General features: G+C 40.2%; 1 protein-coding gene across 3 annotated transcripts in view; it reads right to left on the bottom strand.

Moving 5' to 3' along the window:
* LOC145784557 (5'-3' DNA helicase ZGRF1-like) overlaps positions 1-24,668 on the bottom strand; it is a 32,053-nt gene extending 7,385 nt beyond the window's left edge. The window contains exons 1-22 of one of the 3 annotated variants that reach the window (XM_082596413.1): positions 24,547-24,668; positions 23,890-24,030; positions 22,965-23,084; positions 22,248-22,379; positions 19,899-19,969; positions 18,998-19,115; positions 18,191-18,336; positions 10,038-10,131; positions 9,090-9,231; positions 8,547-8,710; positions 7,934-8,047; positions 7,664-7,818; positions 7,264-7,297; positions 6,823-6,901; positions 5,878-6,024; positions 5,406-5,537; positions 5,064-5,155; positions 4,421-4,547; positions 2,732-2,910; positions 1,955-2,098; positions 1,369-1,409; positions 942-1,068 (exon numbers count right to left, since the gene is read on the bottom strand). In XM_082596413.1, coding sequence (XP_082452539.1) covers positions 942-1,068; positions 1,369-1,409; positions 1,955-2,098; positions 2,732-2,910; positions 4,421-4,547; positions 5,064-5,155; positions 5,406-5,537; positions 5,878-6,024; positions 6,823-6,901; positions 7,264-7,297; positions 7,664-7,818; positions 7,934-8,047; positions 8,547-8,710; positions 9,090-9,231; positions 10,038-10,131; positions 18,191-18,336; positions 18,998-19,115; positions 19,899-19,969; positions 22,248-22,379; positions 22,965-23,084; positions 23,890-24,030; positions 24,547-24,564 — 2,517 coding nt within the window. In that variant the 5' untranslated portion in view covers positions 24,565-24,668. Of the gene's footprint in view, positions 1-941; positions 1,069-1,368; positions 1,410-1,954; positions 2,099-2,731; positions 2,911-4,420; positions 4,548-5,063; positions 5,156-5,405; positions 5,538-5,877; positions 6,025-6,822; positions 6,902-7,263; positions 7,298-7,663; positions 7,819-7,933; positions 8,048-8,546; positions 8,711-9,089; positions 9,232-10,037; positions 10,132-14,031; positions 17,957-18,190; positions 18,337-18,997; positions 19,116-19,898; positions 19,970-22,247; positions 22,380-22,964; positions 23,085-23,889; positions 24,031-24,546 lie in introns of those variants that run through there. The other 2 variants (XM_082596420.1, XM_082596405.1) reach the window with 2 other exon arrangements.
* Positions 24,669-25,808: the final 1,140 nt, after the last annotated feature.

Below are 25,808 nucleotides of genomic sequence, written 5' to 3'. Positions count from 1 at the left end.
GCAAGCAAAGAAAACCCGTGCACTTTGGTCCATGCCTTTCTACATTCTAAACGTTTTTGATCACGATTAGTGAGAAAATAGAATCAATAATTGAGCTAATGTAAATCACCAAAATCTGGGTCGATTTGCTTGGAAAACGCGAAAGCTTTGTTGGGATTTGTGCGATGTTTTGAGAAGGAAGAAATGAGAGATGTATGATAGAGCTTCAACCAATCAAGTCCATTGCCCAGGTTAAAATATGTGAAATAGTTTTGTGGCTAACGGTCTCATTGTGTTGTGATCTGAAAGCGATTAAGTTGTAAAGGTTACGTGACGTGGCGGTCACGTGACACTAAGAAATAACTTGAAAAATTAATTAGTTTCCTAATGAGTTGGTTGGTGGCACAAAGTTTAAAGATGGCGAGGAGACATGCCGTTCATGTTCGAAGAGCGGTCCATGAACCCCTTTGCCAACTATTACCACAAAGCTGATCGGGATCTACGCTTGGTTGAATCAAATAATTCATGGAACAATGTTATGCCAAGACAAAATAGCCGAAATACAACATTGCGCAACACAAATCTGAAACCCACAAGTTTGTAACCCGAAAGAAAATGACAAATTGGATCGTTAACTGAGTGACAAACGTACAGACGTTGAAGAACCTCAACAGTTGTAAAGTGACTTTCAAGTATAAAACTTTCAACAGTATCTGGTCGTCATCCCAAACCGGAGAATACAAATGAAGTGCGATCGCCGATCATAAAACAAGATGTAATGTCGAGATTGAAAAGACCTCGCTTAGGCGTTTACAGAGCGTACAATGACGCGTATGAGACGTCAACAAAAATGAGCTTTTCATCGGCCACCTTACTAGTGGGAACAAAACTGAATTTCGATGATAATTGCTATGCTAGATACAATAAACTACAACTATTTTTTTAATGTTAGATGTTCTCACTGGAAATTTATAGTAGCCGATAGAGGGCGATAAAGCTCCATCACATGTCGCTCCAACAATTAACGCGTTGTGAAGCAGTCGTTTGGTGGCGCCAGATGTCACTTGTTCCATGCTTTTCATGATGTGACTGGAACATAAAACACAAGTTCAAATTCCTTCCGTGCCATCTTCTACACGTACACGACCTAACGAGCGCAACACGGAGCTGATAAATTTTAAAGAAGTGTTTTGCAAAAGACACAACCGGTTACTTTCGGTTGGTGTCGAACCAACGTCCTTCGGGGGCCGGGTAGACACCTTACCACCCTGCCAGTTGGTGATGGCGACCATGGGGAGTTCCCCATGCACCATAGCAACCGTTCAGCAATATGCCATCAGAGTCCACCACATCACTACGAGAAGATTGAATCCCAACCCATCAACTCACCGCCTCTCTGGATCAGAGTGTCCACACCGCGGGAACATCATCTGGGGATGGAAGGATGAAGTTAATGAGAATATTGCAACGAGTTTCATGCGGACAGTGGTTAAAGGAACAAGTGCGTGCAAGCCAATGATGAGCACATTTATACAATTTTGCTACTTTTTCTCATTCATTAACTTCTGTGGCATTGCTGGTGCTTTCTCCTTTGCAGACAGGAAAATGGCCATAAAGTTCATTAAGAAACTAATCACGGCGCTGGAGAGTACACACAGAGTTTCACCCCACTTCTCCAGACATCAGCCACCATCGGGAGACGCATAGTGGGTACTTATTAAGCTGACCTTTAGCGGTCTGAAAAGTGAGGTTATGTGTAACAGACTTAACTGATATTTGAAGGAGGTTACGTCTAGGTTTGGTTATCGGTAAGGACATAGCTAGCATGAAACAAAAACCGTAGCTGGCGATCAAAATGTAAAAAATGAGCACCAGAAGAAAATTTTGAGCCCCCGAAAGTGCAACATGGCCACTTTTAGACACACTTGCCTCCTTGACCCACGCCGCTGATGCTCGGCAGAACCTGCTTACCCACCTTTAGCTTCTTCATTTGCTCATCAGAACCTCCTTTATCGTGCACACTGTAGGGCAGTAGAGAGCTGCTGATACGTTCGAGGTTTCCGACCCGCGCGATTCGATCGAAGCCGAGCTGGAGCAAAGTTCGTAGCAAACTGTCAACCTGGGAAACAACAAAATATTGATCACTACTGAGCAGTGAGCAGGTGATTTACTTTGAGAATATATAGGAATGTAATTTGGGTAGAGAGGTAACTTTTTTAAACCGTAAACACTAAACAGACATAACTCAGTAACAACACTACATTTAACATTGTAAAAACAAAAATAATAAGCGAACGTTTTTCGGTTAGTCATGCAGCCCTTTTCATGCCTATAAGAAAAATATATAGGAATGTGTCTGAGAAGAGTGCATGGTTCTACATCAGAGCGTTTATTTTCATTATTTTTGATTTTCAAAATGCCTGGAGTGCGATGGGGTGGAGGAATTTCAGCTCATTATGACTTCACAACTACGTGGGGCACGGCCGCTGAAGTATCGAATACCGGAGTTTTGAGTGACAAAATAAGGCGAAACAAAGTTGTAGGTCTATTTCGGAATAACCGGTAAAATTTCATCGACTAATGTATACTTTCGAAAATGAGGTTGTTCCGGAGCAAAAGGGTTGGAACGCCTGGTTAATCTAATTACTATTTTTAATTAGCTCAATATTTTTTGAAGAGATTGTTCTCCTTCAAGACTTCTTTTACTCTTCAGCGATTCATTCACAGTCGATTACGCAGCAAGTGAACTTACTTTCTCGTCAGAGTTGGATGTGACAAGAATCTTCCACTTTCTTGTTGGCTTTTTATTTCCACCAATTACATCGCCTTCCGTCGCCTCAGCCGCGTTCTGATTGGCTGAATGGGTCACGAGGTCAAAAATGAACATGAGGATAACAGCAAGAAGGAATGTCTTCCCGGAGCCAGGCACTCCTGCGAGAGACAACCATCATCAGAGCAACCATCATCAGAGCACTTCGTTTTCAATTGATGGCGTTTACAACACAAATGCGAGGTGTTAAGCAGTGGAGATCATAAGACAAGAATAGCGACAGACACCGCAGTCATTAGGTTTGTCAGAATTGCATTGGTTCTGTAACAAAACTATTAACCACCTCCTACAATACATCCACACTGTGCTAGTGAGTGCTCAGCTTAGTGCTCCAAGTGACTTCTCATTCGGAGGGCTTTGTAAAGCAAAGAATTAACTTTTTGTCATTCATTCGATGAATATTTACGAAGTGAACGTTTTATTAAAATAGTTCAAACAAATTTATTCAACATTTCACAAATAAACAATAATTTGAGTGTAATTATTATCTCCACAACGTAAGATAATTAATTTCTTAATAAATCTATAAGAATACATCGAATGACAATGTTGAATCTGATCACAATTAGTAAAACAACAAACAACGCACAATCCCGCTGGGAGGAATAACTTGACGGCATGGAATGGAAAATGGAATGGAAGGCATATTTTGCGATGGAAGATGAAAAATGCCAAAGATGAAATAGGAAGGAAGATTTGGATGATTAATGGGATGGAAGACAATCTTCAATCATTCTATCTCAATTCCATCATTAAATTTCTAGCCTCACACGGTTTAAGACATAAAAAAATTGTCAAAATAATTTGAGTAAAAGTTGCCGTTTGATTACGGTTCCTGAATTAAACTTAACTCGATTTTCGGTTCGTACTGAACCAAAGCGACTGTTGTCGGACGATTGCTCGAGAACGGGAAGTCGACAACATTCACATGAAACAAGCATCCTCGTAAGTCAGTCATTCACATGAAACAAGCATCCTCGTAAGTAGGCTATCATACTTTCACTTTAGTTATTTAAATGCACTAAATCGCTCTTGAATCATTCTATTCGTGTGAAAACGTGAACAATCAATCAAACAGTTTGAGAAACAATACCACGACGTGGCAGCAAGCAGAGCGCTTTGAAAACCAAAGCGCTAACTGTGATAATAATAAATCAAATTTATTTTTAGTATAGCTTCACATACCGGTTTGGCTACGGTACATTTGACAAAAGTCCGAGACAAAAATAGTAGGCTATCAAACACATAGCCTAACTGTTATCCATATCGAAGCTACATTTTGGAGGCACCGAAAAAACGACATCCGCCTATCTCGCAATATAAATAAAACTTAAACGATAGAAGAGAGTAAGCTTGCCTCGCTACAAACTTCAAACATACACTGGACAGCTGTGAAAACAGAACACACAAACGCAACCGCTCCACTAATCCGCAAGAACATATTGACGATACACTTCGAGAACATATTATTAAGAACATATTAACGGATGGAAGAAAATCTCATAAACGAAGATGGAAAAAAATGTCTTCCATTCCATCCCATACCCTGCTTGGCAGTTCACAGATGACAACAATCTACTACGTCATCATCGTCACAGCATGCACACTTACCGTCAACAATCACTATCGGGGGTAGGGACCTCCCTTTGTCCTTCATGACGTCAACAGTGGTTGTCAGGGCTGCCATCTGGTCATTGGTCAGTTTGTACTCGGCGGAATATTGACTAGCAACCACTAGCTGGAACAAGGGAAAATGACGTTGAATTAATGTTACTTACAGAAGTGCATTGTGTAGCCATATTGAGGAAACATTAACCAAGTACAAAATTTTGTTCGTTTCCAATTGATATCACAATTGATAGACGTTTAGCTTTTGGCAATAATGTTCTTCACTAATATTTAATAGTAGTAGTAGTCCAGTTTTAATCCGGTGATGTCCGGATTAATTTATTATTAATAAAACAAAACGTGCTGTTGCATGCAATCGTTCACTTATTGGGGAGTAATCCAATCAAAATAGTTATGGCCAATTTGACTATCACCGTCGTAGAACCACTATTATGTCGTTAAGCTATGCACAATTAACTTTGCAAATGCAAGAAATTTAAAATTTATTGAGCTGAGATCTCGATAACTTGTGGTCTCAAAAACACATCAAATTAACCATAAAGTCCAGAAAGGGTTGCTGGGTTAAAAATAGCTTAACAACAATAATTTACAATTCCTACTCTTCAATTGACTTCCATCATCTCACCATGTCGTCATAATCCATATTGATGATCACTGTAGGCTTGTGGTATGAGGGTTGAGGTGTAACGGGTTTGGACAAGGTGAAGATACTTTGACCTGCAGAAAGCAACAACATTATTGCAATACATGGTCATAAATTCTGGGTCAGAGTGAACGCTAATATATCTTTGCACCAAGAAACCCTCATTAGGTTATTGCTGGAGAATTTGCAACTTGCAAATCATTTAAACGACTGACGCAGGCGTGAAAACTCCACCTGCATACACCGAGATTCGAACCATCGTCTTTAGATAATGTTTTCCACACAAAGCTAGATGTCTATTGAATCAACCATCACTGAGCATACCTGTGGACTTGGTGGGAGTCCACTCGCCTAGCAGATGAGGAAGCAGAGGCATAGAGTGAACCTCTTTGCTCAGAGCATGGAGCAAGTTAAACTCCAACGACGATTTGGATGCGGGAAGGACATTGACCCTGTCTGAAATATATATTGACAAGTAACATCGTTGTGACAAGCGACATTGTTGTAACAATCAACATCTTTGTGACAAGTGACATCTTTGTGACAAGTGACATCGTTGTGACAAGCGACATTGTTGTGACAACCAACATCTTTGTGACAAGTGACATCTTTGTGACAAGTGACATCGTTGTGACAAGGGACATCGTTGTGACAAGGGACATCGTTGTAACAAGCAACATCGTTGTGACAAGTGACATCGTCGTGACAAGCGACATCGTTTTCACAAGCGACATCGTGATACTGTAAACGTTTCGAATATGTTGGATGATGTAAGAACGACATGTTTGTTCCGTACCTTCGGAGTTCCACTCGTTGATAGAGTGGTCACCTAGTGCCTGAACAACCACCTCACCAGCAGAGGAGATGGATCTGGAGGAGACTTTGACCACCAAGCTATGAGGAGCATCAAAGGTGAACGACTTCGAAATGAGCCAAAGGTCGTCTGTGGATGAAAGGAGCACAAATATTGACGTCACAATACTCCGAATGTACGAATGGATTGGATACACGAAAGTTAATGAACGATACTTGGCGCATTTGGATGGACCATCACACACAACTCATTACGTATGTACGTCGTATCCAGGCTTACGCCCGACGGTTAAAGAGTTAGATTAAGTGGACAGGAAGCCAAGGAAGCCAATCTTCGTGTCCACCTTCAGGCATGCTTTTGACTGTCTTGCCAAAAACACATCCGCATGCTCTTGAGTGGTGTCGAACCGGAGCCTTTTTGAGTATCAAGGCAGAGTTTTCACCACTCGGAAAAATAGCCGACACATCTCATGTATGGGTGATAACAATCTTGTAAAGTTGTTTCGTTTGTTTCATCGTACATGGTTTTCGTTAGTTTATTACATCCTTAGTTAAAGATTTGAATATACGTGACGAGAGAGGCAAGGAAGCCAATCGTATTTTTTTGTATTATCGTATCCACAATGAAGCGTGGCATCATCTCGTTAAACCACAGTCATGTTCTCTCAGGTTCACTCGAACCAAGGTCTGCAGATGCGTTCAACATAGTCGAAAACGAAAACATGAGTGACACAATACAAATCACAGAATGGAATAAGACCCACATATTGTCGGGGTGAGGTTGGACAACTGAAAGCTTCAATGGAGCCAAGAAATATGGTGTTCGAGTCTAGGAAAAGTCGCACGAAGAATGGACCCGTTTGCGAACACAATGCAGGAAGAAGCTTCATGAAAGATAATGTTGAACACAGTAGACAATGCTATCTACCTTTGACGTCACTGAACAGTTTGTCTGATTGGGTAAACTGAATGATGAGTTGGCGTTTTCCTGATGACGCAGCACATTTCTACAATAATAAGAAGCAATTAAGTAATCGTTGAAATCATTGTCTAAATTCAAGAACTCATCATTGCAGAAATTTCGGCCAAAAACTAGTTCGAGATAGTTGTCAAAGAACATAATATCACGAAAATAACGCAGATCCTGATATGATTTTGGTGCTAAGATAGAGGCAAAACATATCTTTGAAAGACCAGAGGCGGGGATGCAGGTACATATATAGACGTCAACCAATATATAACAATATATAGACGTCAACCAATTATATAGACGTCTAACTCGGTCGATTGAAATTCTCAACGAAGTTGCAATCCATTAAACGACGCCTAATCTTTACAAAGACACAAAGATAAATCCCGTCTGGCTCACCCCATGCCCATCCATCTCTTGACTGAATGCTTTCCTAGAAGGAAAAAACCATGAATAGGGTTTTACGACGTCAACAGATGTAAGATTAGAGTCCTTGACATTCAATTAGTTACAAGTATTGTCACATGAATAACATTTTCAATATTTACCCTTTCCTGATAGCCAGCTGTCAAGAAATCTGAGAAGAGTTTCTAAGAGCATCGTGAGATAACAGCTATCGATCGGTCGCCATTCCAATATGTAGGCTAAGGTTTTTTTCATAGATGATAGGTTACCAACCTACTAAAGTTACCAACCCAACACACTAAAGTTACCAACCCAATAAGTCGGTTTACCAAGTTCACTAAGTGGTGCAATGGTCTTACCAGTAACCCAACAAAATATTCAAATGCAAACAAACCAGTGCATTGCGCAACCAGTGAAGATGATGACGTCATTCCGCCGCAAGTAGCTCACCAGAGCACGCTCGTTTCGAATCTTTACTTTTCCGCAAGGTGGCGCAAGCGATTTAGATGCTTTCGCTTTCTGAAGGTACTCGTCGGCCCATTTGAAAAACTAGAAGGCAAAAAGCAACAGCGTCACTCCATGCCGTAAGAAGAAGGGGGGGGGGGGATCGTCAAGGGGGTGTTTTAAGGCCCGATAAGCATGCCACACCATTACAACTACGTACCTTACATCTCCGAAATTTCGTCTTGCGGCAAGTATAGAAATATCGACCGGTGTTGGGTCCTGACTTTGAGACGCGTGTCACTTTGCAGGGGGATCCGTGGTCGCAAGAGGGTGCCTGCGAAATGTAAAAATACCGTATTTTTGTCACATTATGAAGTGAATTTCTAAAGACGTCATAATAAACGCAATTCATGAAAAGGAACATTATTTCCACCCATAGCTTTGGTTGTTAAGCGCCTGAACTTGTGCACGAAAAACTAGCAAGATCAGGCGGTGCTCGTTCAGCTTGCAGAGTATGCGCTCGAACAATGCGTTTTGAAAACAGCTCTCCATTTAGTTGTGGATGGAACAATTCACAGACAACAGCACTTCGACAAAGAGCGGAAACTTCGCTTTGTCAATCTCGGTGACCAGGCCTGTTTCAGATGTTCAAAGTCTCTCATTTATGCGAAGCTGCAAGGATTAAGCTCTCAAAAAGCTTGCTCAGTCTGAGGATAAAGGTTCAATCAATCAATAGCCAAACGACAACTTGTTTATCACAGTCATCATGTGAGTATAGTTCGCACTGTAGGTGTGGCGTTGCATAAATGTTGCTATTATTATTATGCACTGACGTCATCAATGTCTTCAAGTGGAGGCACTGAGGTTTCTGAAGGAGCCATCACAAAATCCTGATTAATTATTTCGTCACACTGCCCCAATAAGACGCTGATGTCAGCATTTTTCATGAGAGTGCAGTAGGCTCCCAGCTTATTCCATAGCTGAATGTTCAAGTGCTCTGTACGTCAATAATAAAACGTTATTCTAATACGAATAAATAAATCCGGTAAAATCTGCTTAAAATATAACTAAAACTGAGAAAAAGTGTAAATTTCAAATAGCCCACTTAAAAACACCCTACTAGAACACCCTAAATAGCCCACTTTAAGTTAAGTTGATATGTTTGAGTAAAGCTATGAGTCTTTCAAAAATATCACACTTTATGAAAGAAAACCTAGAGGTTGAAACCGGAACAGAAAGTGTTTCTGGTGGTCAGTAACCACCTAACTACAAGCCCAAACAGGACATGGCCAAGTACATAATCTTGCACACAATGCTCATGGAAGGACAGAAACAGAAATCGCTCTCAAAGGTTCATCAAGAAATTCAAACTGTACCAATGACGATTTCCCGCCACAACTTCACGTATTCATCAGCAGACGCAAAAGACAATGGAACCGCGAAGGAATATTTAGGGTGGAAATGATCGATGTCCTCAGTTGATGGATAAAAGATTTCTTTCAACATTCGTTCTTTCATCTGAAGAACAAATATAAGCAAAAATTTGTTAGATTCTTTGCATAAGTAAAAACTTTCAAATTTAATTTGAAAACAACTTGAAAAATAACCAAACAACACAACAAACAAAGAATCTAATCTTTATCCTTGGCCTGAGAAAACTCATAGCCTACTTGTAGAGGCTTTGAACCACTAACGCAGGTCCGGCTACAAAGTTTGACAAACCAAAGTATCCGCTTTTTGTTCAAGTGTTGTTGTCTGTAAATTATTCCACCTACCAAGTGCCGTTGAAAGGAAAATACGAGTGTTGGACACCAGTGATCTTTGTCTGTCATAATCACTACGATAGGCGCCCAACAATATGTGGTCGGTGATGAATGGGAACGGAAAATGCAACATGGTGGCCGGAAAAACTTTGATGGTATTAGACAGTGACCAACCAAGCGTGTCTTCAGAACCTGTTACCTCTGCACCAAACATGACCTCATACGAATACAATCTAAGGCTACGTTTAGCCTACATGACGTTTCATTGCGGCCAAAATGAAAAAATTCCGTTCCGGTTCGTCTGTTACTTAGACAGGTAATCCGTTTACATGCGATGACAACCGATAGGAACTTGGTGGTGGTCTGGATTTCATATCTGTAATTTCAACAGAAATGAAACCGAAACCAACAGCAGCGGCAACGAGATTCCATGTAAACAAAAAGTTTTTCGCTTTGAGATTTCATTTCGGTCATTTTCATTTCGCCTTTTATGTAAACGTAGCCTAACTTGTCAAGTAACGAACTATACCAGCATGTAAAGAATAGCGGACCACGATTTACCTGCGAAGCTCCAGATAAAACTGCTGCATTATCGCTTGTGTTTAGTCGCAGTAGATTTTCTCGAATGGTGTTTCCCGGTACCTTGGATGGACACCTGTCAATCATTCATTGGCTTATTGGGGTTTAGTGAGTTCTACGTCAGCTTTCTAAACCAATCAAAGTGAAGCAAACTCAACGAAAGCAGTTCCAAGATTTGCTCGAACATTTTGGCGCAAAGCTGGTTTTCGTCTGGTGATTCTGATGGACAGTAAGCCGTTCCGCCCCGTTAGCTCAGTGGTTACGCACCCGGCTCAAGATCACGCGGCGCTGGTTCGACTCTCGGAATGCATTCTAAGGACTACTCTCCATTCAGCGGCATCTAATGATTGGAATAATTCCCCGGCAACAACACTTCAACAATCGGAAACTTCACTCTGCCAATCTTGGTAACCGGCCCTGTGTCAAGAGCCTCTACTTCAAGTGTGCAAAACTACCAGGAAAAACCTATCAAGGCTTTGTCAGTCCGAGGATAAAGATTTAAAACCAACCAGCCAAGGCAAGGCACAGATAAGCCAGGGTCATACCAAAGGACCAGAGGATATCATTGCAGACAGTTATTTCAACTGGAATGCTTAAAGTAGACTTACAGTATCAACCTTAGGCGCCTAACTATTTTTTTGGCCGTGGGGGCGAAAGCGTGTTTCATCAGCAGCAACGTAAATTCAGCAAAATGTCACGCAGATGAATGACGTAATTATGTCGTCACACTACACTCGGAGTTATCGCTACGTTCGACCTACCCTTAGCCTAATTATTATAAACAAAACTCGACCACTTCGGTTTAGCAAACACATGCCACGCGTCTGCGTTGGCCAGCGGTTGAAGGACTGCGACTCTTTAAGCTAAGCACAACATAAAGTTTAGCAACGAACTAGATTTATTAGTATGAAACGAGAGACGAAAAGGTTTACTAAAAGGTATACCGGTACACTGTAAATGGAATGACAATGTTTTGAAAATGGAATACAAATACTAACTTGATCATACGCTTGAAAATATACCTGTTGAAAGTAAAATCATTCATGTTTACATCAATTCAATAGCACGTCGCCTTGAATAAAATTAAAAGTTGCTGACATCCGTAAACAGCTCTTGAAAAATAGTTACGGAGAGACGTTTGCTCTCTTTTCACTACAGTATCGCAACTTATGACTGACCTGCTTTCAATTTGCTGTAAAACGCCCGTTTTCGTGTTGCAGTTGAAACAGAAGATGCGCATATTCCCGCCTTTGATCGGGTTTCTATGGCAACGGTCGTGTGTGCGCCATGCAGTTTGCGCGAGTCCGTTGCTGCGTTGATTATGTTATGCCGCGTGTGCGCATTACTGCGCAATGCGGTTTGTACCAGCCCTTGTTGTGTTGGTTAGTGGTTACCTCGGGCCGAGACTTCAAGTACATTTTCACAGCGAGCGATTCAATTCCGCGACAATTCACTGCAGAGGTTTCGACTTTCGAAAGCGACATCGAGTCTGTTTGCAAGCGCATAAAGCTAAACGCACGCTCCGTCTACGTAGCAAATTATTTTGGTTTTGGGTGTGTGGCGTGTCCCTTTTACAATGCTGTCTGAAGAGTTTTGTCCGCTAGAGGCGCCAAGACAGACACTTTGACAACGACAACTCAACGGCCGGACGTGAAGGAAAACGATACACAAAAGAAGACAATAAAGAAATGATATTCGGAAATCGGAACATGGCTACAAGGTTTAACATGGACTACTGATTCATGCTTGACTTAGCCCACAGACAGACGTCATGGCTGGGTTGGCCACAGGTGCATTCAACATCTGGTGACATTGAATCGACACAAAATGGTAGATTTTTGCTATGTCCCAGGCAGCAAAATCATTCATTTTTACATTGAATCAACGTCTGCAGACGTTAAATCAATGTAAAAATGACAGATTTTGTTGTCTGGTGTGGGATTGTAGCACCGCTACTCGTTCTAGTAATTATTTATCGCGAAGCTGTTTCAGTTTGCATTCAAAAAATGTTTTCCTGCTGCCGATCGCTAGTTCATCTATTGTTTTATGTATCAATACAGCATAAAAAGTTGCCACCACGCTGATTCATGCTTGACTTAGCCCACAGACAGACGTCATGGCTGGGTTGGCCACAGGTGCATTCAACATCTGGTGACATTGAATCGACACAAAATGGTAGATTTTTGCTATGTCCCAGGCAGCAAAATCATTCATTTTTACATTGAATCAACGTCTGCAGACGTTAAATCAATGTAAAAATGACAGATTTTGTTGTCTGGTGTGGGATTGTAGCACCGCTACTCGTTCTAGTAATTATTTATCGCGAAGCTGTTTCAGTTTGCATTCAAAAAATGTTTTCCTGCTGCCGATCGCTAGTTCATCTATTGTTTTATGTATCAATACAGCATAAAAAGTTGCCACCACGCAGAAATATGAGTGGGGGCCTGGCCTCCACGGCTTAGGCGCCTATGGTATCAACTTCAGCAACCAATGTGAACGATCCATAAAGAATCTTTCCAAATAAGCTAACTTATAGTTTCGAAGAACCCAGAGCGGATTTCTAGCAATATTTTGAAAATACTTTGGCAGGCCAGGTCGTGTTGATCAGTGGAGTGGGCAGGAGTCGGTTTCCCACCTCCATTCCAGCCAATGAGAATAATTTCGTTTTGAAAGTTATGCCTACTTTCGGCTACGATATACTGACGTATGTTGAAATTTACTTGCGCTATAACAATAGCACAAGTTAGGATTCGGTCATAATTGAAAAAGTTGTTTGCTGAAGACAAAATTGCAGCCTTTCTTGCTTACAAGCAACCTATAACAATCATAACCGCAATCCATACCATCGCTATAGCTACTGGTTGCTATGGACAGTTGGACACCATCATGTATGCATGAGCACTCTGTTGCATCTTAGTTGGGTCCGATGGGAAAGACTGCCAATCACCATCACTGCCTGCCTTATCTATCCCTCTCAACGGCACAATTTACCTCCGCGCACTTGATGGTTCAACAAGAAACTGGCTCCTAGTTCTTCTAATCATAAACTTTCTACTTCATACAATCAATGAGCACCCTCCCAAACATTGGCAAGACATAACCGAGCGGAAAATTATCGTGCACTCTTACTGAGGAGACAAGCTTTAAAAAGTAGCCTCTCTGCTCATTTGGTATTGATATGAGTCATTAGAAATCTGTTAAATTGTTTAACGTGCCATCTTATTTCATATTCAAGCACATCTTAACGTTCGTAAACTCTGCGAGGGTGAAGTGGTAAGAATCATCAACGGAACAGAAGGTCTGGAAAGACCACATCAACACAATGTGGTCTGCCTGGTACAATTACAGGGATGAGAGTTCGAACCATACATCAGGCACACACGTGGCATGAAACGACGGCCTGGGATTGGCTAAACATCACGTGATACCGTTTCCACCAATGACGTTTTCCGTCAATGCAATATGCGTGACTATATACGCAGGCGCCACTTGTCCAAGCAATCGCTACAAAACACTAACAACAGCTAGGGAAGCATCGCGAAGGAACTGCAAAAACTGACGGACCCTTGCTAGCTGGAACAATCGAATGATGACGAGCAGACAGCGTAGGTATTGTAGACTACATCAAACTGTTTGCTGCCATCTTGTGGAAAGGAATATGGAGAAATTACTTTTGCATCAAAATTATCGAAGGGGGCTGGGAGTTCGCGAAAAGTGTGAAAGGTGGGATTAAACTTGCGGGAGTAGCCTAATGGTTCGTGCCAAGTTTATTCTTTCATGACGTTCGTCCCTTGCACCGACGTCTAGTTGCAAGTCTCGACTTCTCGAGAATGAAATTGACAACAATTTCCACGCGTCGCAAGCTGGAGTTAATAATTGCTAACGAGCCATCAGTCGTTAACTTTTAAACTTGTGTCTCCTGCGTCTGGCAGCCCTGGCGTCCATCACTTGCACTGATCTATTATATTTTCTGGTGACAATTCAGTTTCACGTTTCATACAAAAATATATTAATTTTCAAAAGTTGCAACAACAAAATTTGCAGAAATCAAAAACTTTAGTGTATCAATCAAGCAAGAAAAAGAATTCAAAAACGGGTTTCTATTTGACTTCACTTCTTTTTTTCTTAGTTGATCGTATAGAAGTTATTCTTAATAACAACAAAAGCAATGTTTAAGAATCGGCGGCTTAAAAAACCGGTCGGCGGAGTAAAATCAGTTCAAACAAGAAACAACCTTTCAAACTGTGAACAACACTTTCGTGAGAACAAATGGAGAAATGTTACACAACATAGAGGGAAAGTATCTACGTAAAATACTTCCTTCCGAATCCACATTGGCCTGTTCTTAAAGGTCTTTATCCCATAAGTGATCATTGAAAACATACGTCTGGCTCGCTTCCTGCTGGTGAAGAGAAAAGCCAGGAGTTTGCAGCAAACTTTCCTCTTTCGAAAGAGTGTTTCTTCTCACGGGGGAGTAAAAACTTTCGTGCATTCGGGACATTTCGTTTTTTATCACTTTTTTAACCCACCTCTCTCGCATCTTTGTGCTCCTTGGCACATACTGGTCATCATCACGAAATCGTTCCCACTTTGAGGCCCCCTCGTCCACTACGTCATCGGATGTTGCAAACTCGCTGTGACGTAATACACGACGTTGAGGATTTAGCAACTCGTCCAGTTGCTGGGCGTCAGAGAAGCTGTCTCGAAAAGTTTGGGAAAAAGTTGAGTTTTCTTCAAGCGAATTCAAAGCACAAAATCCAAATGGGAGAGAGGTACAGGATTTTTCTGGTGACCAGCCGGTACTGGAACCAAAATGAAACGGAAGAAGCGGGTTATCTGAGTTGGTGAAAGGTTCGCTGGTGACAAAGTTAGGCGGGGTGAAGCAATTCGGATCAAAGGAGTCAACCAATCTTTCTCCAAGCAAGCTGACTTCAATCTTTCTAATCTCTCGGTTTTCATTCATGAACCTTGCCCAGATCGATTGGGACTCAGCTGCGGTTGAGTAGCCATCCATCTTTTTCATTTCTAATTTCTGCTTCTTCAATCCTCCACGTTCCCGTAGCTGTTTGTTGATCCTGGGAGTAGTGCTAAAACTTGGAGCTCTAAATTCATCACAGAATGTGGGACGAAAACAATCTTCACTCTCAGGGTTGAAGCCTCCACCTTTGAAGAATTCAATTGGAAAAACACTCGAGTTTAAATAATTATCTTCTGCTGCAGATTTGCTAAATATCCCGCCAACCTTCTCGATGGCTGCTCTATCACTGTCTTTCTTGGAAAATCGGGCGAAATCTGAGCTTCCCTTCAATTGACTCGCCAAGGTATCCAAGTGTTGCTGTGGTCTTCCGGAATTCACTATTGGATTTATAGTTTTAATATTTAAAGCATCGATGTTGAAAGTCGTTGGCAATGGCAGCTTTGGTTCTTCACAACCGAGAGACAGACATCCTGGAGACCATTCGAAGGACCTTGTACTTGTAGGAGCCGGTTTTGAATTTACATTTTTCTTGACCCCAGAACGGCTTTGTGAGTACCAATCATCGAATGAACCATTTCCTCCACTGTCCACTGCCACAGCATCAATGAAGTCATTAGAAAAACTTTTTGGTAGTGGGTTTGAAGCCATGGCTCGCGACTGACGGTCACTGGATGTCAGCAGAGCATCATCGTGCATCATTGTTTCAGTACAATTGCTGCTAATCAAAGATTTTGGTGGATTTTCTTTGTAAAACTCAGCAAGGGAAAACGCTGTGCAAGCAGAAACTGGAGTTATATTTGAAATAACTGAACTATTCTTTGGGAAACCTGCTGCTTTTATGTTAATGTGAGCATCAGAAATATTTGATGATTTTCTGTCGTGGTCCACGATAGGAAAATTATTGTGCAGAGTATCAAGACACGGTCTTGCTATTTGGTCAATATTCAATTTCTTTTTCGCGATTTCGTTCGCAACCTCACTGCATACCAATGCGTTGCCATTTTTCTCAGCTTCAGAATGGTCGATACTGTTTCTGCTTTTTATATTGTGATTAGCAGAAGATTTTGTCTTTTCTTTCAATGGAGATTGAACGTCGATCTCTAAGCAGGCTTGTAGCAATAATTCGTCATCCATGTTATCACTGTTAAAATCGTCGAAGAGAGTCGGAACTTTTTGGTCAGAATCTTCATTTTTCATGAAGCCGAGAGCAAATATTGATTGCTGCGATTCTTTCAAAGCGCTGATCACACTGACAGAGTCATCATTGGATAACTGGGAACTGCGCATAGGTGAAAAGCTGAAAGTATCTACAGTATTGGTAGCTTGGTCTTGTGAAATTGACTGCAGTTTACAATTTGTACTTTTCATAACACCAACAGCTTCACTAGACTTTCCCGCATCAGGGTTGCCCCTAGCCCTCCTCCCAATGCTGCTGTCCGACTCCTGTTCTACTCTGTTTGTTTGAAAGGATTCGACCGAGTTGACACGAATTAACTTTAGATCACTCCTCCCCTTTGTATCTAAATGAGAAGGTATGACATCACCTGTATCACATATTTCTCTGAATGGATATGAAATCCGATCGTTCAGCTTACTCAGGAAACTCTTGGAACCACCTATATCTTCCTGGCCCACTTCTCCATTCAATCTTCTGGAATTAAACTCTAAACTATCTTTCTTTTCACAAAGACTGGAATTCTCTAAGTCACTGTGAACATAGAAGCCATCCCTACCACTTGCTTGCAACATTCCAGCAACTTTATAACTTTCCTGTTTGCGCGTTCTCAGAATAAAGCCCACATCTGCGTTGCTGAGACACTGCTCTTCATTTGTAGCTTCATCTAGAAAACTTTTATCTTTCAAACTCAACACTGGACTTGCATCGAACTGACTCAAACCAACATCAAAGTTTGGCCCACAAAAGTCTGATGTTCCGCTATCTGCAGCAGAATCGAAGGAATCTTCAAGTTGGGCACAATCTTTCTTGATCGGTTTGACCTGGTTTTGATTCATCTCGCTGTAATGAAAACCATTTCCCTCACGATTGTTGACGTCATAAGCCTCGTACAAAGAATCGAAAAGGTCCATCTCTATTCTGACGTCACAATCTTCATCCAGTCCAATGAACTTTGATTCAAACTCCACATCGGGCTTGTTATTGTTACAAGCAGCGACGTCATTATCGGTCGAGTCACCAGGACAATGTTTAGCTGGACGAGCTTCGTCTATTACAGGACATTGAGACACAGTTGATGCTCCCACGAGTGAATCTTCGAGCATCAAGGATTCATCTCTCACATGTTGGCTTGCCATATCAACCTCACCCTTGTTTCCACCATCATCGTCGCACTGCGCCTTGCCAAGAGTAGGACATACACCTTGTTTGTCAACTACTTCTGGTGAGTGTGGTTTCTTGACAAGGACAGGACACGCATTTAGTTCGTCCGAAACCTTCGAGTTGCCCTGACTAGCAGCGCCCGAAGATATCTGGCTACTGAGCGCGCAGAGAGGCAGTGAAGCTTTATGACGTAACAAAAAGCTTAGTTGTCCATTCTCGGGTGAACCTTTCATCTCGAGCGGGAGGTGATGGATTCGTCCACTTTGTTCAGTCAATGTTCGGGGTGAAACGCAACTAGGCTTGAATGAAGGATGGGAATTGCCAACTAACAAAGTAACCGTAACAATCAAATCTTCAAGGCATTGTTTCACGTCGCGCGAGGAAAAACACACTCGAGCAACACTGTTTGTGGGAGAGCGAGAAGTTGACGAGTTGTTTTGAGAACTGGTATGATGGTTTTGAAGCGTTCTGTCTAAAGTTGATGCGATGTCAATCGGCATTTCATTTTGGTAAACGTCATCCTGGGAAAGACGATCATTCCCGAGCGTTCCCAACGTGATCGCCTCGCCTTGCACTTGGGATAACCTACAAAATGAAAGCAAGATCAAATTACAAATCTGGAATGAACTGGAGATTGTTGTTATTTGAACTTGTTCATTTTGTAAGCATTCCAAGTGCAACTGAAAAACATTACCCAATTTAAAAAGGCAAAGCGTATTTCTAATAATACATTTCGAATGTGAGGTAGGCTATGGATTGTATCCACTGAAAGAAGCAACGGCAATGAATGCAATGACAACACCTGCCGTGGCCACTGACCTGAGTTGTAATTTACTTCGTGCATTCTGTTTCAACGGTTCCTCGTCCAGAGTTGAAGCACCATCCTCAAGGAACGATGGGAAGTCCACAACGAGATCCGCCACTTTTCCACGAGGTTTCGAGTTTTCTTTGTTTGGTGATGAGACCTGAAACAGAATAGTTCAGTTTGTAACTATCCTTTGATATTGTTGCGCACTGTCGCCAGGCTGTGCTTTTCAACATGATAAATAAATCTTGTTGAAAAACAGTGTTCTGCGGTACAAAGACTAAACTGACTTCCGTATATTCTTACTGCGGAGTGAACTATAGCCCAAAAAGCAAAAATTGTTGAAGAAGCATCCATTCAACAAGTTTGAAATGCATGGGAATCAAGCTATGGGACAATTTACTTCAAAATATGAAAAAACACATGAAACAAGGCTACAAATTGTGCAGTAAAACTTGCAAAAAACACTTCTTCAAGAATCAAGAGCTAATGAAGCGACATCTACTATCTTACTTTATGTCTAATGTCATTACTTTTTTTGCATTTTTGCGTCCGTAATTTTTTCTGTTCTTCCTTCCTTTTTGTTCATTGTGTTAATTTGCTGTTTAAAAACGCAATTCTTGCTTTTCTATAACTGTTTGAATGAGAGAGTGCAGACTCGACGAACTCTTGCGTCTTTTTAGGGCTTCGGTCCCTCGTACTCTCTATTTGATACACAGTTGCACACTGTACGTTTTTGTTTTATGTACGTTTTGTTTCGCATCCAAACAAAAATAAATGACCATCTATCCAACAAGCTACCAACTTTCAAATAAACCTACAGCTGTGTCAGTGTGTTCATTGCTTTCGCAGTCCAACAGCTCTAAAAGCTGAGATGTTTCGCGCATTGATGTCAATGTTTTAACCTTTGTAGCAGTCATCAGTTGAGACGACTTCGCCCTGTAAGATTAATGCAGATGTCAAGCTTGAAATACTAAAAGTATTCAAAACACAATATCTATGGAACGTTTGTTGAAATTTGAATGGCTGTTAAAGGCATAGTGAATGAAATTTTCAAACGGGTATTAAGCATTAAAATGCGTAAACTGATTCAAGAATACATTTCAAAAAGAATTACCGAAAAAAAATGTTTTCAATGGCACTGGCAAGGCCCAAAGTTCAATGTTTCGTTTATTTTTATTTTTTTCAAAATGACCAAAAAGTGCAAACACTGCTCGAGAATACGTCACAAAAGACAGCAATAACAAAAGCCACGTTACCACATCTGATGTTTGAACATCAGATCTGATGTTTTGAGCAAACTGTCTGATGTTTTGATGTACAATTGTACATACATACATAGCCTACAGTTAAATCGCCCGCAGTAACAACTATTGCGCGATCAACTGATTGCTAGACTATAGTGACGTAAACGGTACAGTCGCACGCTTCGCTGCTCACGCCATTTTCGTTTTGAAAGCTCTGACAAAAGCAGGCGCGTAATTTTATTGAAAATCGTTTTATGGTAGCATGTTAAACACAAAGAACGTAGAAAATCGCCAAGTCAGGTTTTTCCTTTACTATTCCTTTAAGAAATTGTTCACCATTGTTTGTTAGCAACTGTCAAACAAGCTGCTGTATCATGTAAGCAGTCCATTAAGAGCAAAAAGAACATAAGTTGCACTCGATCAAACAACATTTCAGATTTTAAAATGTTCTTTTCCCATCACACAATAACCCCACCTTGGCAGAAGATGTGAAGTATCGCCGCCGCTGATGCTGCTCCATATGCTGCCCACTGTTGGGATAGCAACCTAGTTACAAAGAAGCGCAATCAATAAACAAATACTGGTCACCATTCAGATCAACACGATTAATGGTAATGAAAACTATGAAAGTATATAATTGAAAAAATAAAACAACAAAAACTATTAATACTTCAAAAAAGTGCTCAATGCCTAGCAAAAAGCCAAGCAGAGCAAATGAAATCAAATATAGTTATTACCGGTACTATCTAAACCAGTGGTTCCCAACCTTTTTGTTGCCACGCACCCCTTTAGACAAATTATTAATTCTGCGGACCCCTACCTAAATTTTGCCTGAAACTCAATTAACATACTATTGACTATTGTAATAATTATGCTACTCAGCTACTGTAGGCTACTGTGTCATATTGCATTGCCGCTACGACTCTTGCGGCAAATATCAGGTCAAACAGTTGCTCAAATAAGAAAATGAATGAATTGTTCAGGAAATGGCAGCAGTATTTTAATATTAAGGTGACCCAAAGTGCCATGCCGAAACTTTTTCAACGTAAGCAAATTTAATGAGAGGGCTGTTGTTTGTTTTCCTGAACTAAACGACTGAACTGTGGTTGAGTTTTTGACAATGCAACACGTATGTCATCTTCAACGTCCAGGCGACTTCGATGTTTAGGTTTTATTGCAACAAGAGCTGAGAATCCTGCCTCGCAATAGGTAAGTGGCTATAAATGGTAACAAAACAATAATCGCTTTCTTTGCCAAGAATGGGTAGGTTTGCAGTTGTGAGCACCAAAATTCTTCCACGGTTTTTGAATGAAATTCAATGCGTAATAACTCTTTTGATCTCAAATCAATTAGGTCATCTTTACTGAGATCGTCATCGCTAATGTTGTTCAAGTCAAAAAGAAAAGGATTTCGAATCCATGTTTCAACTTCGTTCGGCAGGTGTTCTAAATTAATATAACGTTGAAATGAAATTTGCAGGGTTTCAAAGTGTGCGCAAAATTTTTCTCTCATAGAGATCAAAAGAGTACATTACATTTGTAAAGAGTACATTCTCTTTGAGTTTCATCCATCAAGATAAGATCTTCTAACATTGGAAAGTTAGCGTAATTACCTGCTTCCAATCTGCGTTTCCAAACCGGCAACTAGGCTAAAAACGCTTTCAGTTTTTCAGCTGCATCAATTATTGTCACACCTGGTCCTTGAATTCCACGATTAACATTGTTAATACCATAATATGACCGAAAATATCGGCTAAGTAGGCCATGCCGTATAGAAAACTTTTACTCTCAAACAATTTTGAGAGGGGACTTCCTTTTGCATTCAAAAGAGTTGACATATGATATACTTCATTTTTAGCTGCTGCAGTCGTTTCAAAACTTCTCCTCTAGATAACCAACGTACATCAGAATGATACAAAAGTACTTCGTAATCTGACCCTACTTCTTGACAGAGCGCTTTAAAAGTACCGCGGTTTACAGCTCTGCTTTTGATGAAATTAACAACTTTCACGCAATTCGTCAGAATTTCTTTGAGACTTGCTGGTAAAGTTTTTGCTGCTAAGGTGTACCTGTGCAAGAAGCAATGGGTAACAACCACGCGAGGAGCTTCGTTATTTACCAAAGCAGCAAATCCGGATTTGTTCCAGAGCATAGCTGGTGCTCCATCCGTGCATATAGAACAAAATTCGTCAAGTGCATGCATAATTGCATATAGTCCGAAATTCATCAAGGTAATCACGGACCCCCAAATTCTTTCTCACGGACCCCCAAGGGGTCCACGAACCCCAGGTTGGGAACCACTAATCTAAACCCTTGACAGCCTGTTTCACCTAAAAAGGAGGATCATCAAATAAGGACCTTATTATGTTTAATTGTTCGGTTGCATTTTGGAAACAAACGCAATTTTTAGAGTCGAATTTGAAGCAGAAAGAAAAGATTTTGAAAAGAAAGGAATGGATAGTACTAGTAGGTACCTATAGTAATACTCTACCTAATGAGACTCCAAACTCAATTTTGGTAAAAGTGGCGCCTACGTGGTTTTGGAATTGGGCTCTTCATATATTTGTTTAATTAAATCAAATATAGTTATTAGTCTTTAAACCTTGTATCTCTAACTCTGTTGTGGTTCCATTGGTTCCTCGATGTTATTGAGGATTAAGTTTATGCAAGGATCCTTCGTTTAGGATACAACCGAACAATTAAACATAATAAGTAAACAAAATTAGTCAGGTATATATTTGTTAAAAGAAGTATTAAATTTATTGGGAATAGACGTATTTGACAAGTTGGTAAAGTCTTTAATTCCTTTACAGCAAAAGCCACACCTGGTCGTGGTCGGTATCGAACATATCAATGTTAGGTGGTTGGGCAGCTTGCACTGGTGTTGCCTTCTTTGGCACAGTGAACTTACTTCGTACTTTCGAACATACAATAGGAGGGATTAGAGATTCCTTAGCCTGAAGAAAAGAAAACTAAGCAAGGTTGAAACTAAGCCTGGTAATCTTGTGTTTACCAGAACTGTAAAGTAATACTAAAGCATATAGCAATGGTAAAATAAAGTTTTAACTATAGTCATTTGAAGAAATACACTACAAAAGCACATATTTTTAAAAATTCAATTGTGTGTTATTTTCTCTGACTCGAAGGGTGCATGTATTCTCAATGTGTGACAAGTTAATGAAACAATCATTGATGGTGCAATCTGTTCCTCAGCACCACATTCACAGAAGGAGGGAGAACAGAACGTTCACGCCATTCCCCATTGGCACTCAGCAGTGGAGCGGGTTTAGGGACTTTCCCGACATCGTTGGCATTTTTAAAAGTTCAAATTTTGTGTTGTTTGCTCTGACTCCGAAGTTGCATATATTTACAATGTGTGATAAGTCAAGAAGCAATAAAACAAAACCTGTGTTTCTTCACCTGTCTGGTTGCAATTATTGCAAGAAAAATAAATAATCCTGATGAATATCTCCAAATATTTCAGTATTAAAAATATTCAATCTACTACTCAATTGAAGCTACTCTAATATTCAATCAATAACCTGGTCAGGAATATTGAGATTGTTCTGAGTTGATTCATTGCTGGAAGAAGCATCTTTGTGAACTTCCTCTTCAACTTGAATGAAATATTTATCCGATTCAAGATCAACACCATTTGACACCTTCAACAACAAAATGATCAGCAACATTTACATATAAATCATACAGGTCTTGGCAATTTGTAGTTGATACAGGCAGTGGCGTACGCAGGATTATCTCAGGGGAGGGGGAAACTATTCACCAACTAAATAAGAATAGGCTAAGGGTGGGCCCACTAGCCGAGTTTTGAAAGCAGTAAATAGGGCCTTGCATGATTTAAGCTATTGAATATTGGGCTTTTGCAGCAATATTCACATTTTTTTTTCATTTCAAACAGCCAACAAAGACATTAAAAAAACTGAAATTAGTGGGCCCCGAAACAGTTGTAGCTCCCCTCCCTTTGGTACGAGGGGTAGTTATATTATGGCCCTGCTACCCAAGACCAGTGTTTTTTTTAAGGTGTCCAAATTTCTCCAGCGGTTTTCCAAAATTTGGACTTGCAACTACAGTAGCCTAATAAATAATTCGTTTAAGCAAATACGGCTATTTTTTGGTATTTAAATGAAACACTTGCGGTCACTTAAAACTACTTAGCGGTCACCCAAACCAAACCTTAAAAAAACCCTGCCCAAGACCACTCAAACAATAACATGTTTGCACTAAACGGGGGGGGGGGGGGGGGGCATTGCAAAACAACAATGGTACAAAATCAACATTTTTAAGAGGGGGGGGCATGGTCCAATGATTCCACCTTGCGTACGCCACTGGATTCTAAATAAATTCATATTCTAAAATGATCATGATTGTACTCAATACCAAAAAAATTCACTAACTGGTAGAAAGCTACTCCACTGTAAAGCACAGCAGCTTAGTTCTAAGTCGAATCACCTCTTTTTTGTTTAAATACACAGTTGACAATTGCTTTTTATCTTCATCAGACAAAAAGCCTCTGGTCTCATCAACCGTGAGAGTTAAATAACCATCTTGCCAAACCTTCCTCTTTTTAGTCTTTTGATGAGTATAAAGAACCTGAAAATCATGTTGTTTTTCAATACAAACGAAACCTGATCATTGATCAACTCTCAGTCAAGTTGTCAAGCTTTTTTATGTGTTCAACTGACAAATTTGGTTACAAATTAGATTATCCCATTAGTTTATGCTTTAGGACCTCAGGATCTTATGCAATCAAACAGTTTATACAATTAACTGATTTTGTCTGTGCTAGGTTACACACTTTTAATTTACAAATACAATTTTCTATTTGAATAAGAACCTTCTGATGATCTCACTTAGACTGAAACAAGCTGTTAACATTTTTACATGACTAGCATTTAGCAATTAGGCTATATGAGATATTATTCCTTTTTACTTGATTTTTTATTTGGCATTGAGCACCCTTTGTAGCTGACAAAATTTATTGCCTTCAAAATATGATGCAATTTACATGAATAAGTCTGTTACAAAATTTACAGCACATTCAATTTTATTCTCAGTCAGTCAGTCACATACTCTCTGACAAATATATTGAAACCAGGCTAAACTAACCTTGAACTTTCTTTTCATGGTTGATGAAGAAACTAGGAATCACTTTTCATCACAGGTAGCCTGAAATAGCCTAATACATCTGTATATGTTATGAAACAATTTTGTTTTAACTTTTTTAAAGATTTACAAAAAATCTATATTTATTATATATACTTTCCAAATTAGGCTACTCCTTTCCACAAAGGTAATTTCAGACCATAACAATCTACCGTATATACAACGCCTAGCCAATGTGTAAACTGGATGCCTGGATCTTAATTTTATGTATTATACATAATAATAATAGTGTTGCAGGCACAGTAGTGCTTTTTCACCTTACATGATAAATTGCATAACAGTTCTAGGGTCCAAGTACCCATGGAAGCCGAGAAGTCATTGAATGGCCTTCGAAACTACTGCGCCGGTTGGCCATGTTTGGTTGCCGACTTCCACAAGCCAACTTTTCTCCACTGTGTTGGTATTTGAATTTTTTCTCCACTTGTGTTTGTACATGAAACTTTTTTGTCACTCACAAGATTTTCATGAACAAGGCAAAGTCTTTCATATGACAATAAGAAATATTACTGATAATAAAAGTTTCACAAAAAGGCTAAACACAGATCTATAAAAACCCAAAGGCTAGCTCTTCACCTACTTGGCAAGTAGTAGCCTAAAAAATATTAAACTTGTGAGATGGCTATAAGAAATTCATCCAACTTTAGTTTCGGGACAGGAAGCAGACAGACAGGAAGCAGGAATAGACAGACAGGAAGCAGGAATACAGACAGGAAGCAGCGAAAGACTATATTAGTCATCGAGTCAGCTGCTTCCCGTGTTTTTAATGTGACAAATGTAAAGCATCGGCATAACGTTGCAAGAAGATAAGCATAAGTTCTGCAAAAATGTAAACAAAAAGGTGGATTCCTAGCCCTGTGGTTTTATTGAAACATCAAAAAATATCATGCCCTACAAAATGCTTTTAACTTTAACCTATTGCTTTTAACCGTTGCGTATTTCTTGTTGCTTACAATTAGTTAGCTAGTTACCTTCAATTGTTGAAATTTATTGCATTTTATAAATATTTTCAGATTCCTGATGAGGGCTTAGGTTCAATCAATCAATCAATGTTTTATTTGTCAGTAACAGGAACATAGGTACATGTTTGAAATATGCAATATACACAGTACAAAAGTTACACAAGTTCCCATACCGACAGGGAGACAACGAGACGACCATACGGTCTACTAGTCAATCTAGAGATGTACCGATACCAATATTGTGGC

The sequence above is a fragment of the Aplidium turbinatum genome, chromosome 1, assembly GCF_918807975.1.
Source record: "Aplidium turbinatum chromosome 1, kaAplTurb1.1, whole genome shotgun sequence".
NCBI classification, from domain to species: Eukaryota; Metazoa; Chordata; class Ascidiacea; order Aplousobranchia; family Polyclinidae; genus Aplidium; species Aplidium turbinatum.
The sequence above is the reverse complement of the archived record's forward strand: the minus strand, read 5'-3'. Positions and strand labels throughout refer to the sequence as shown.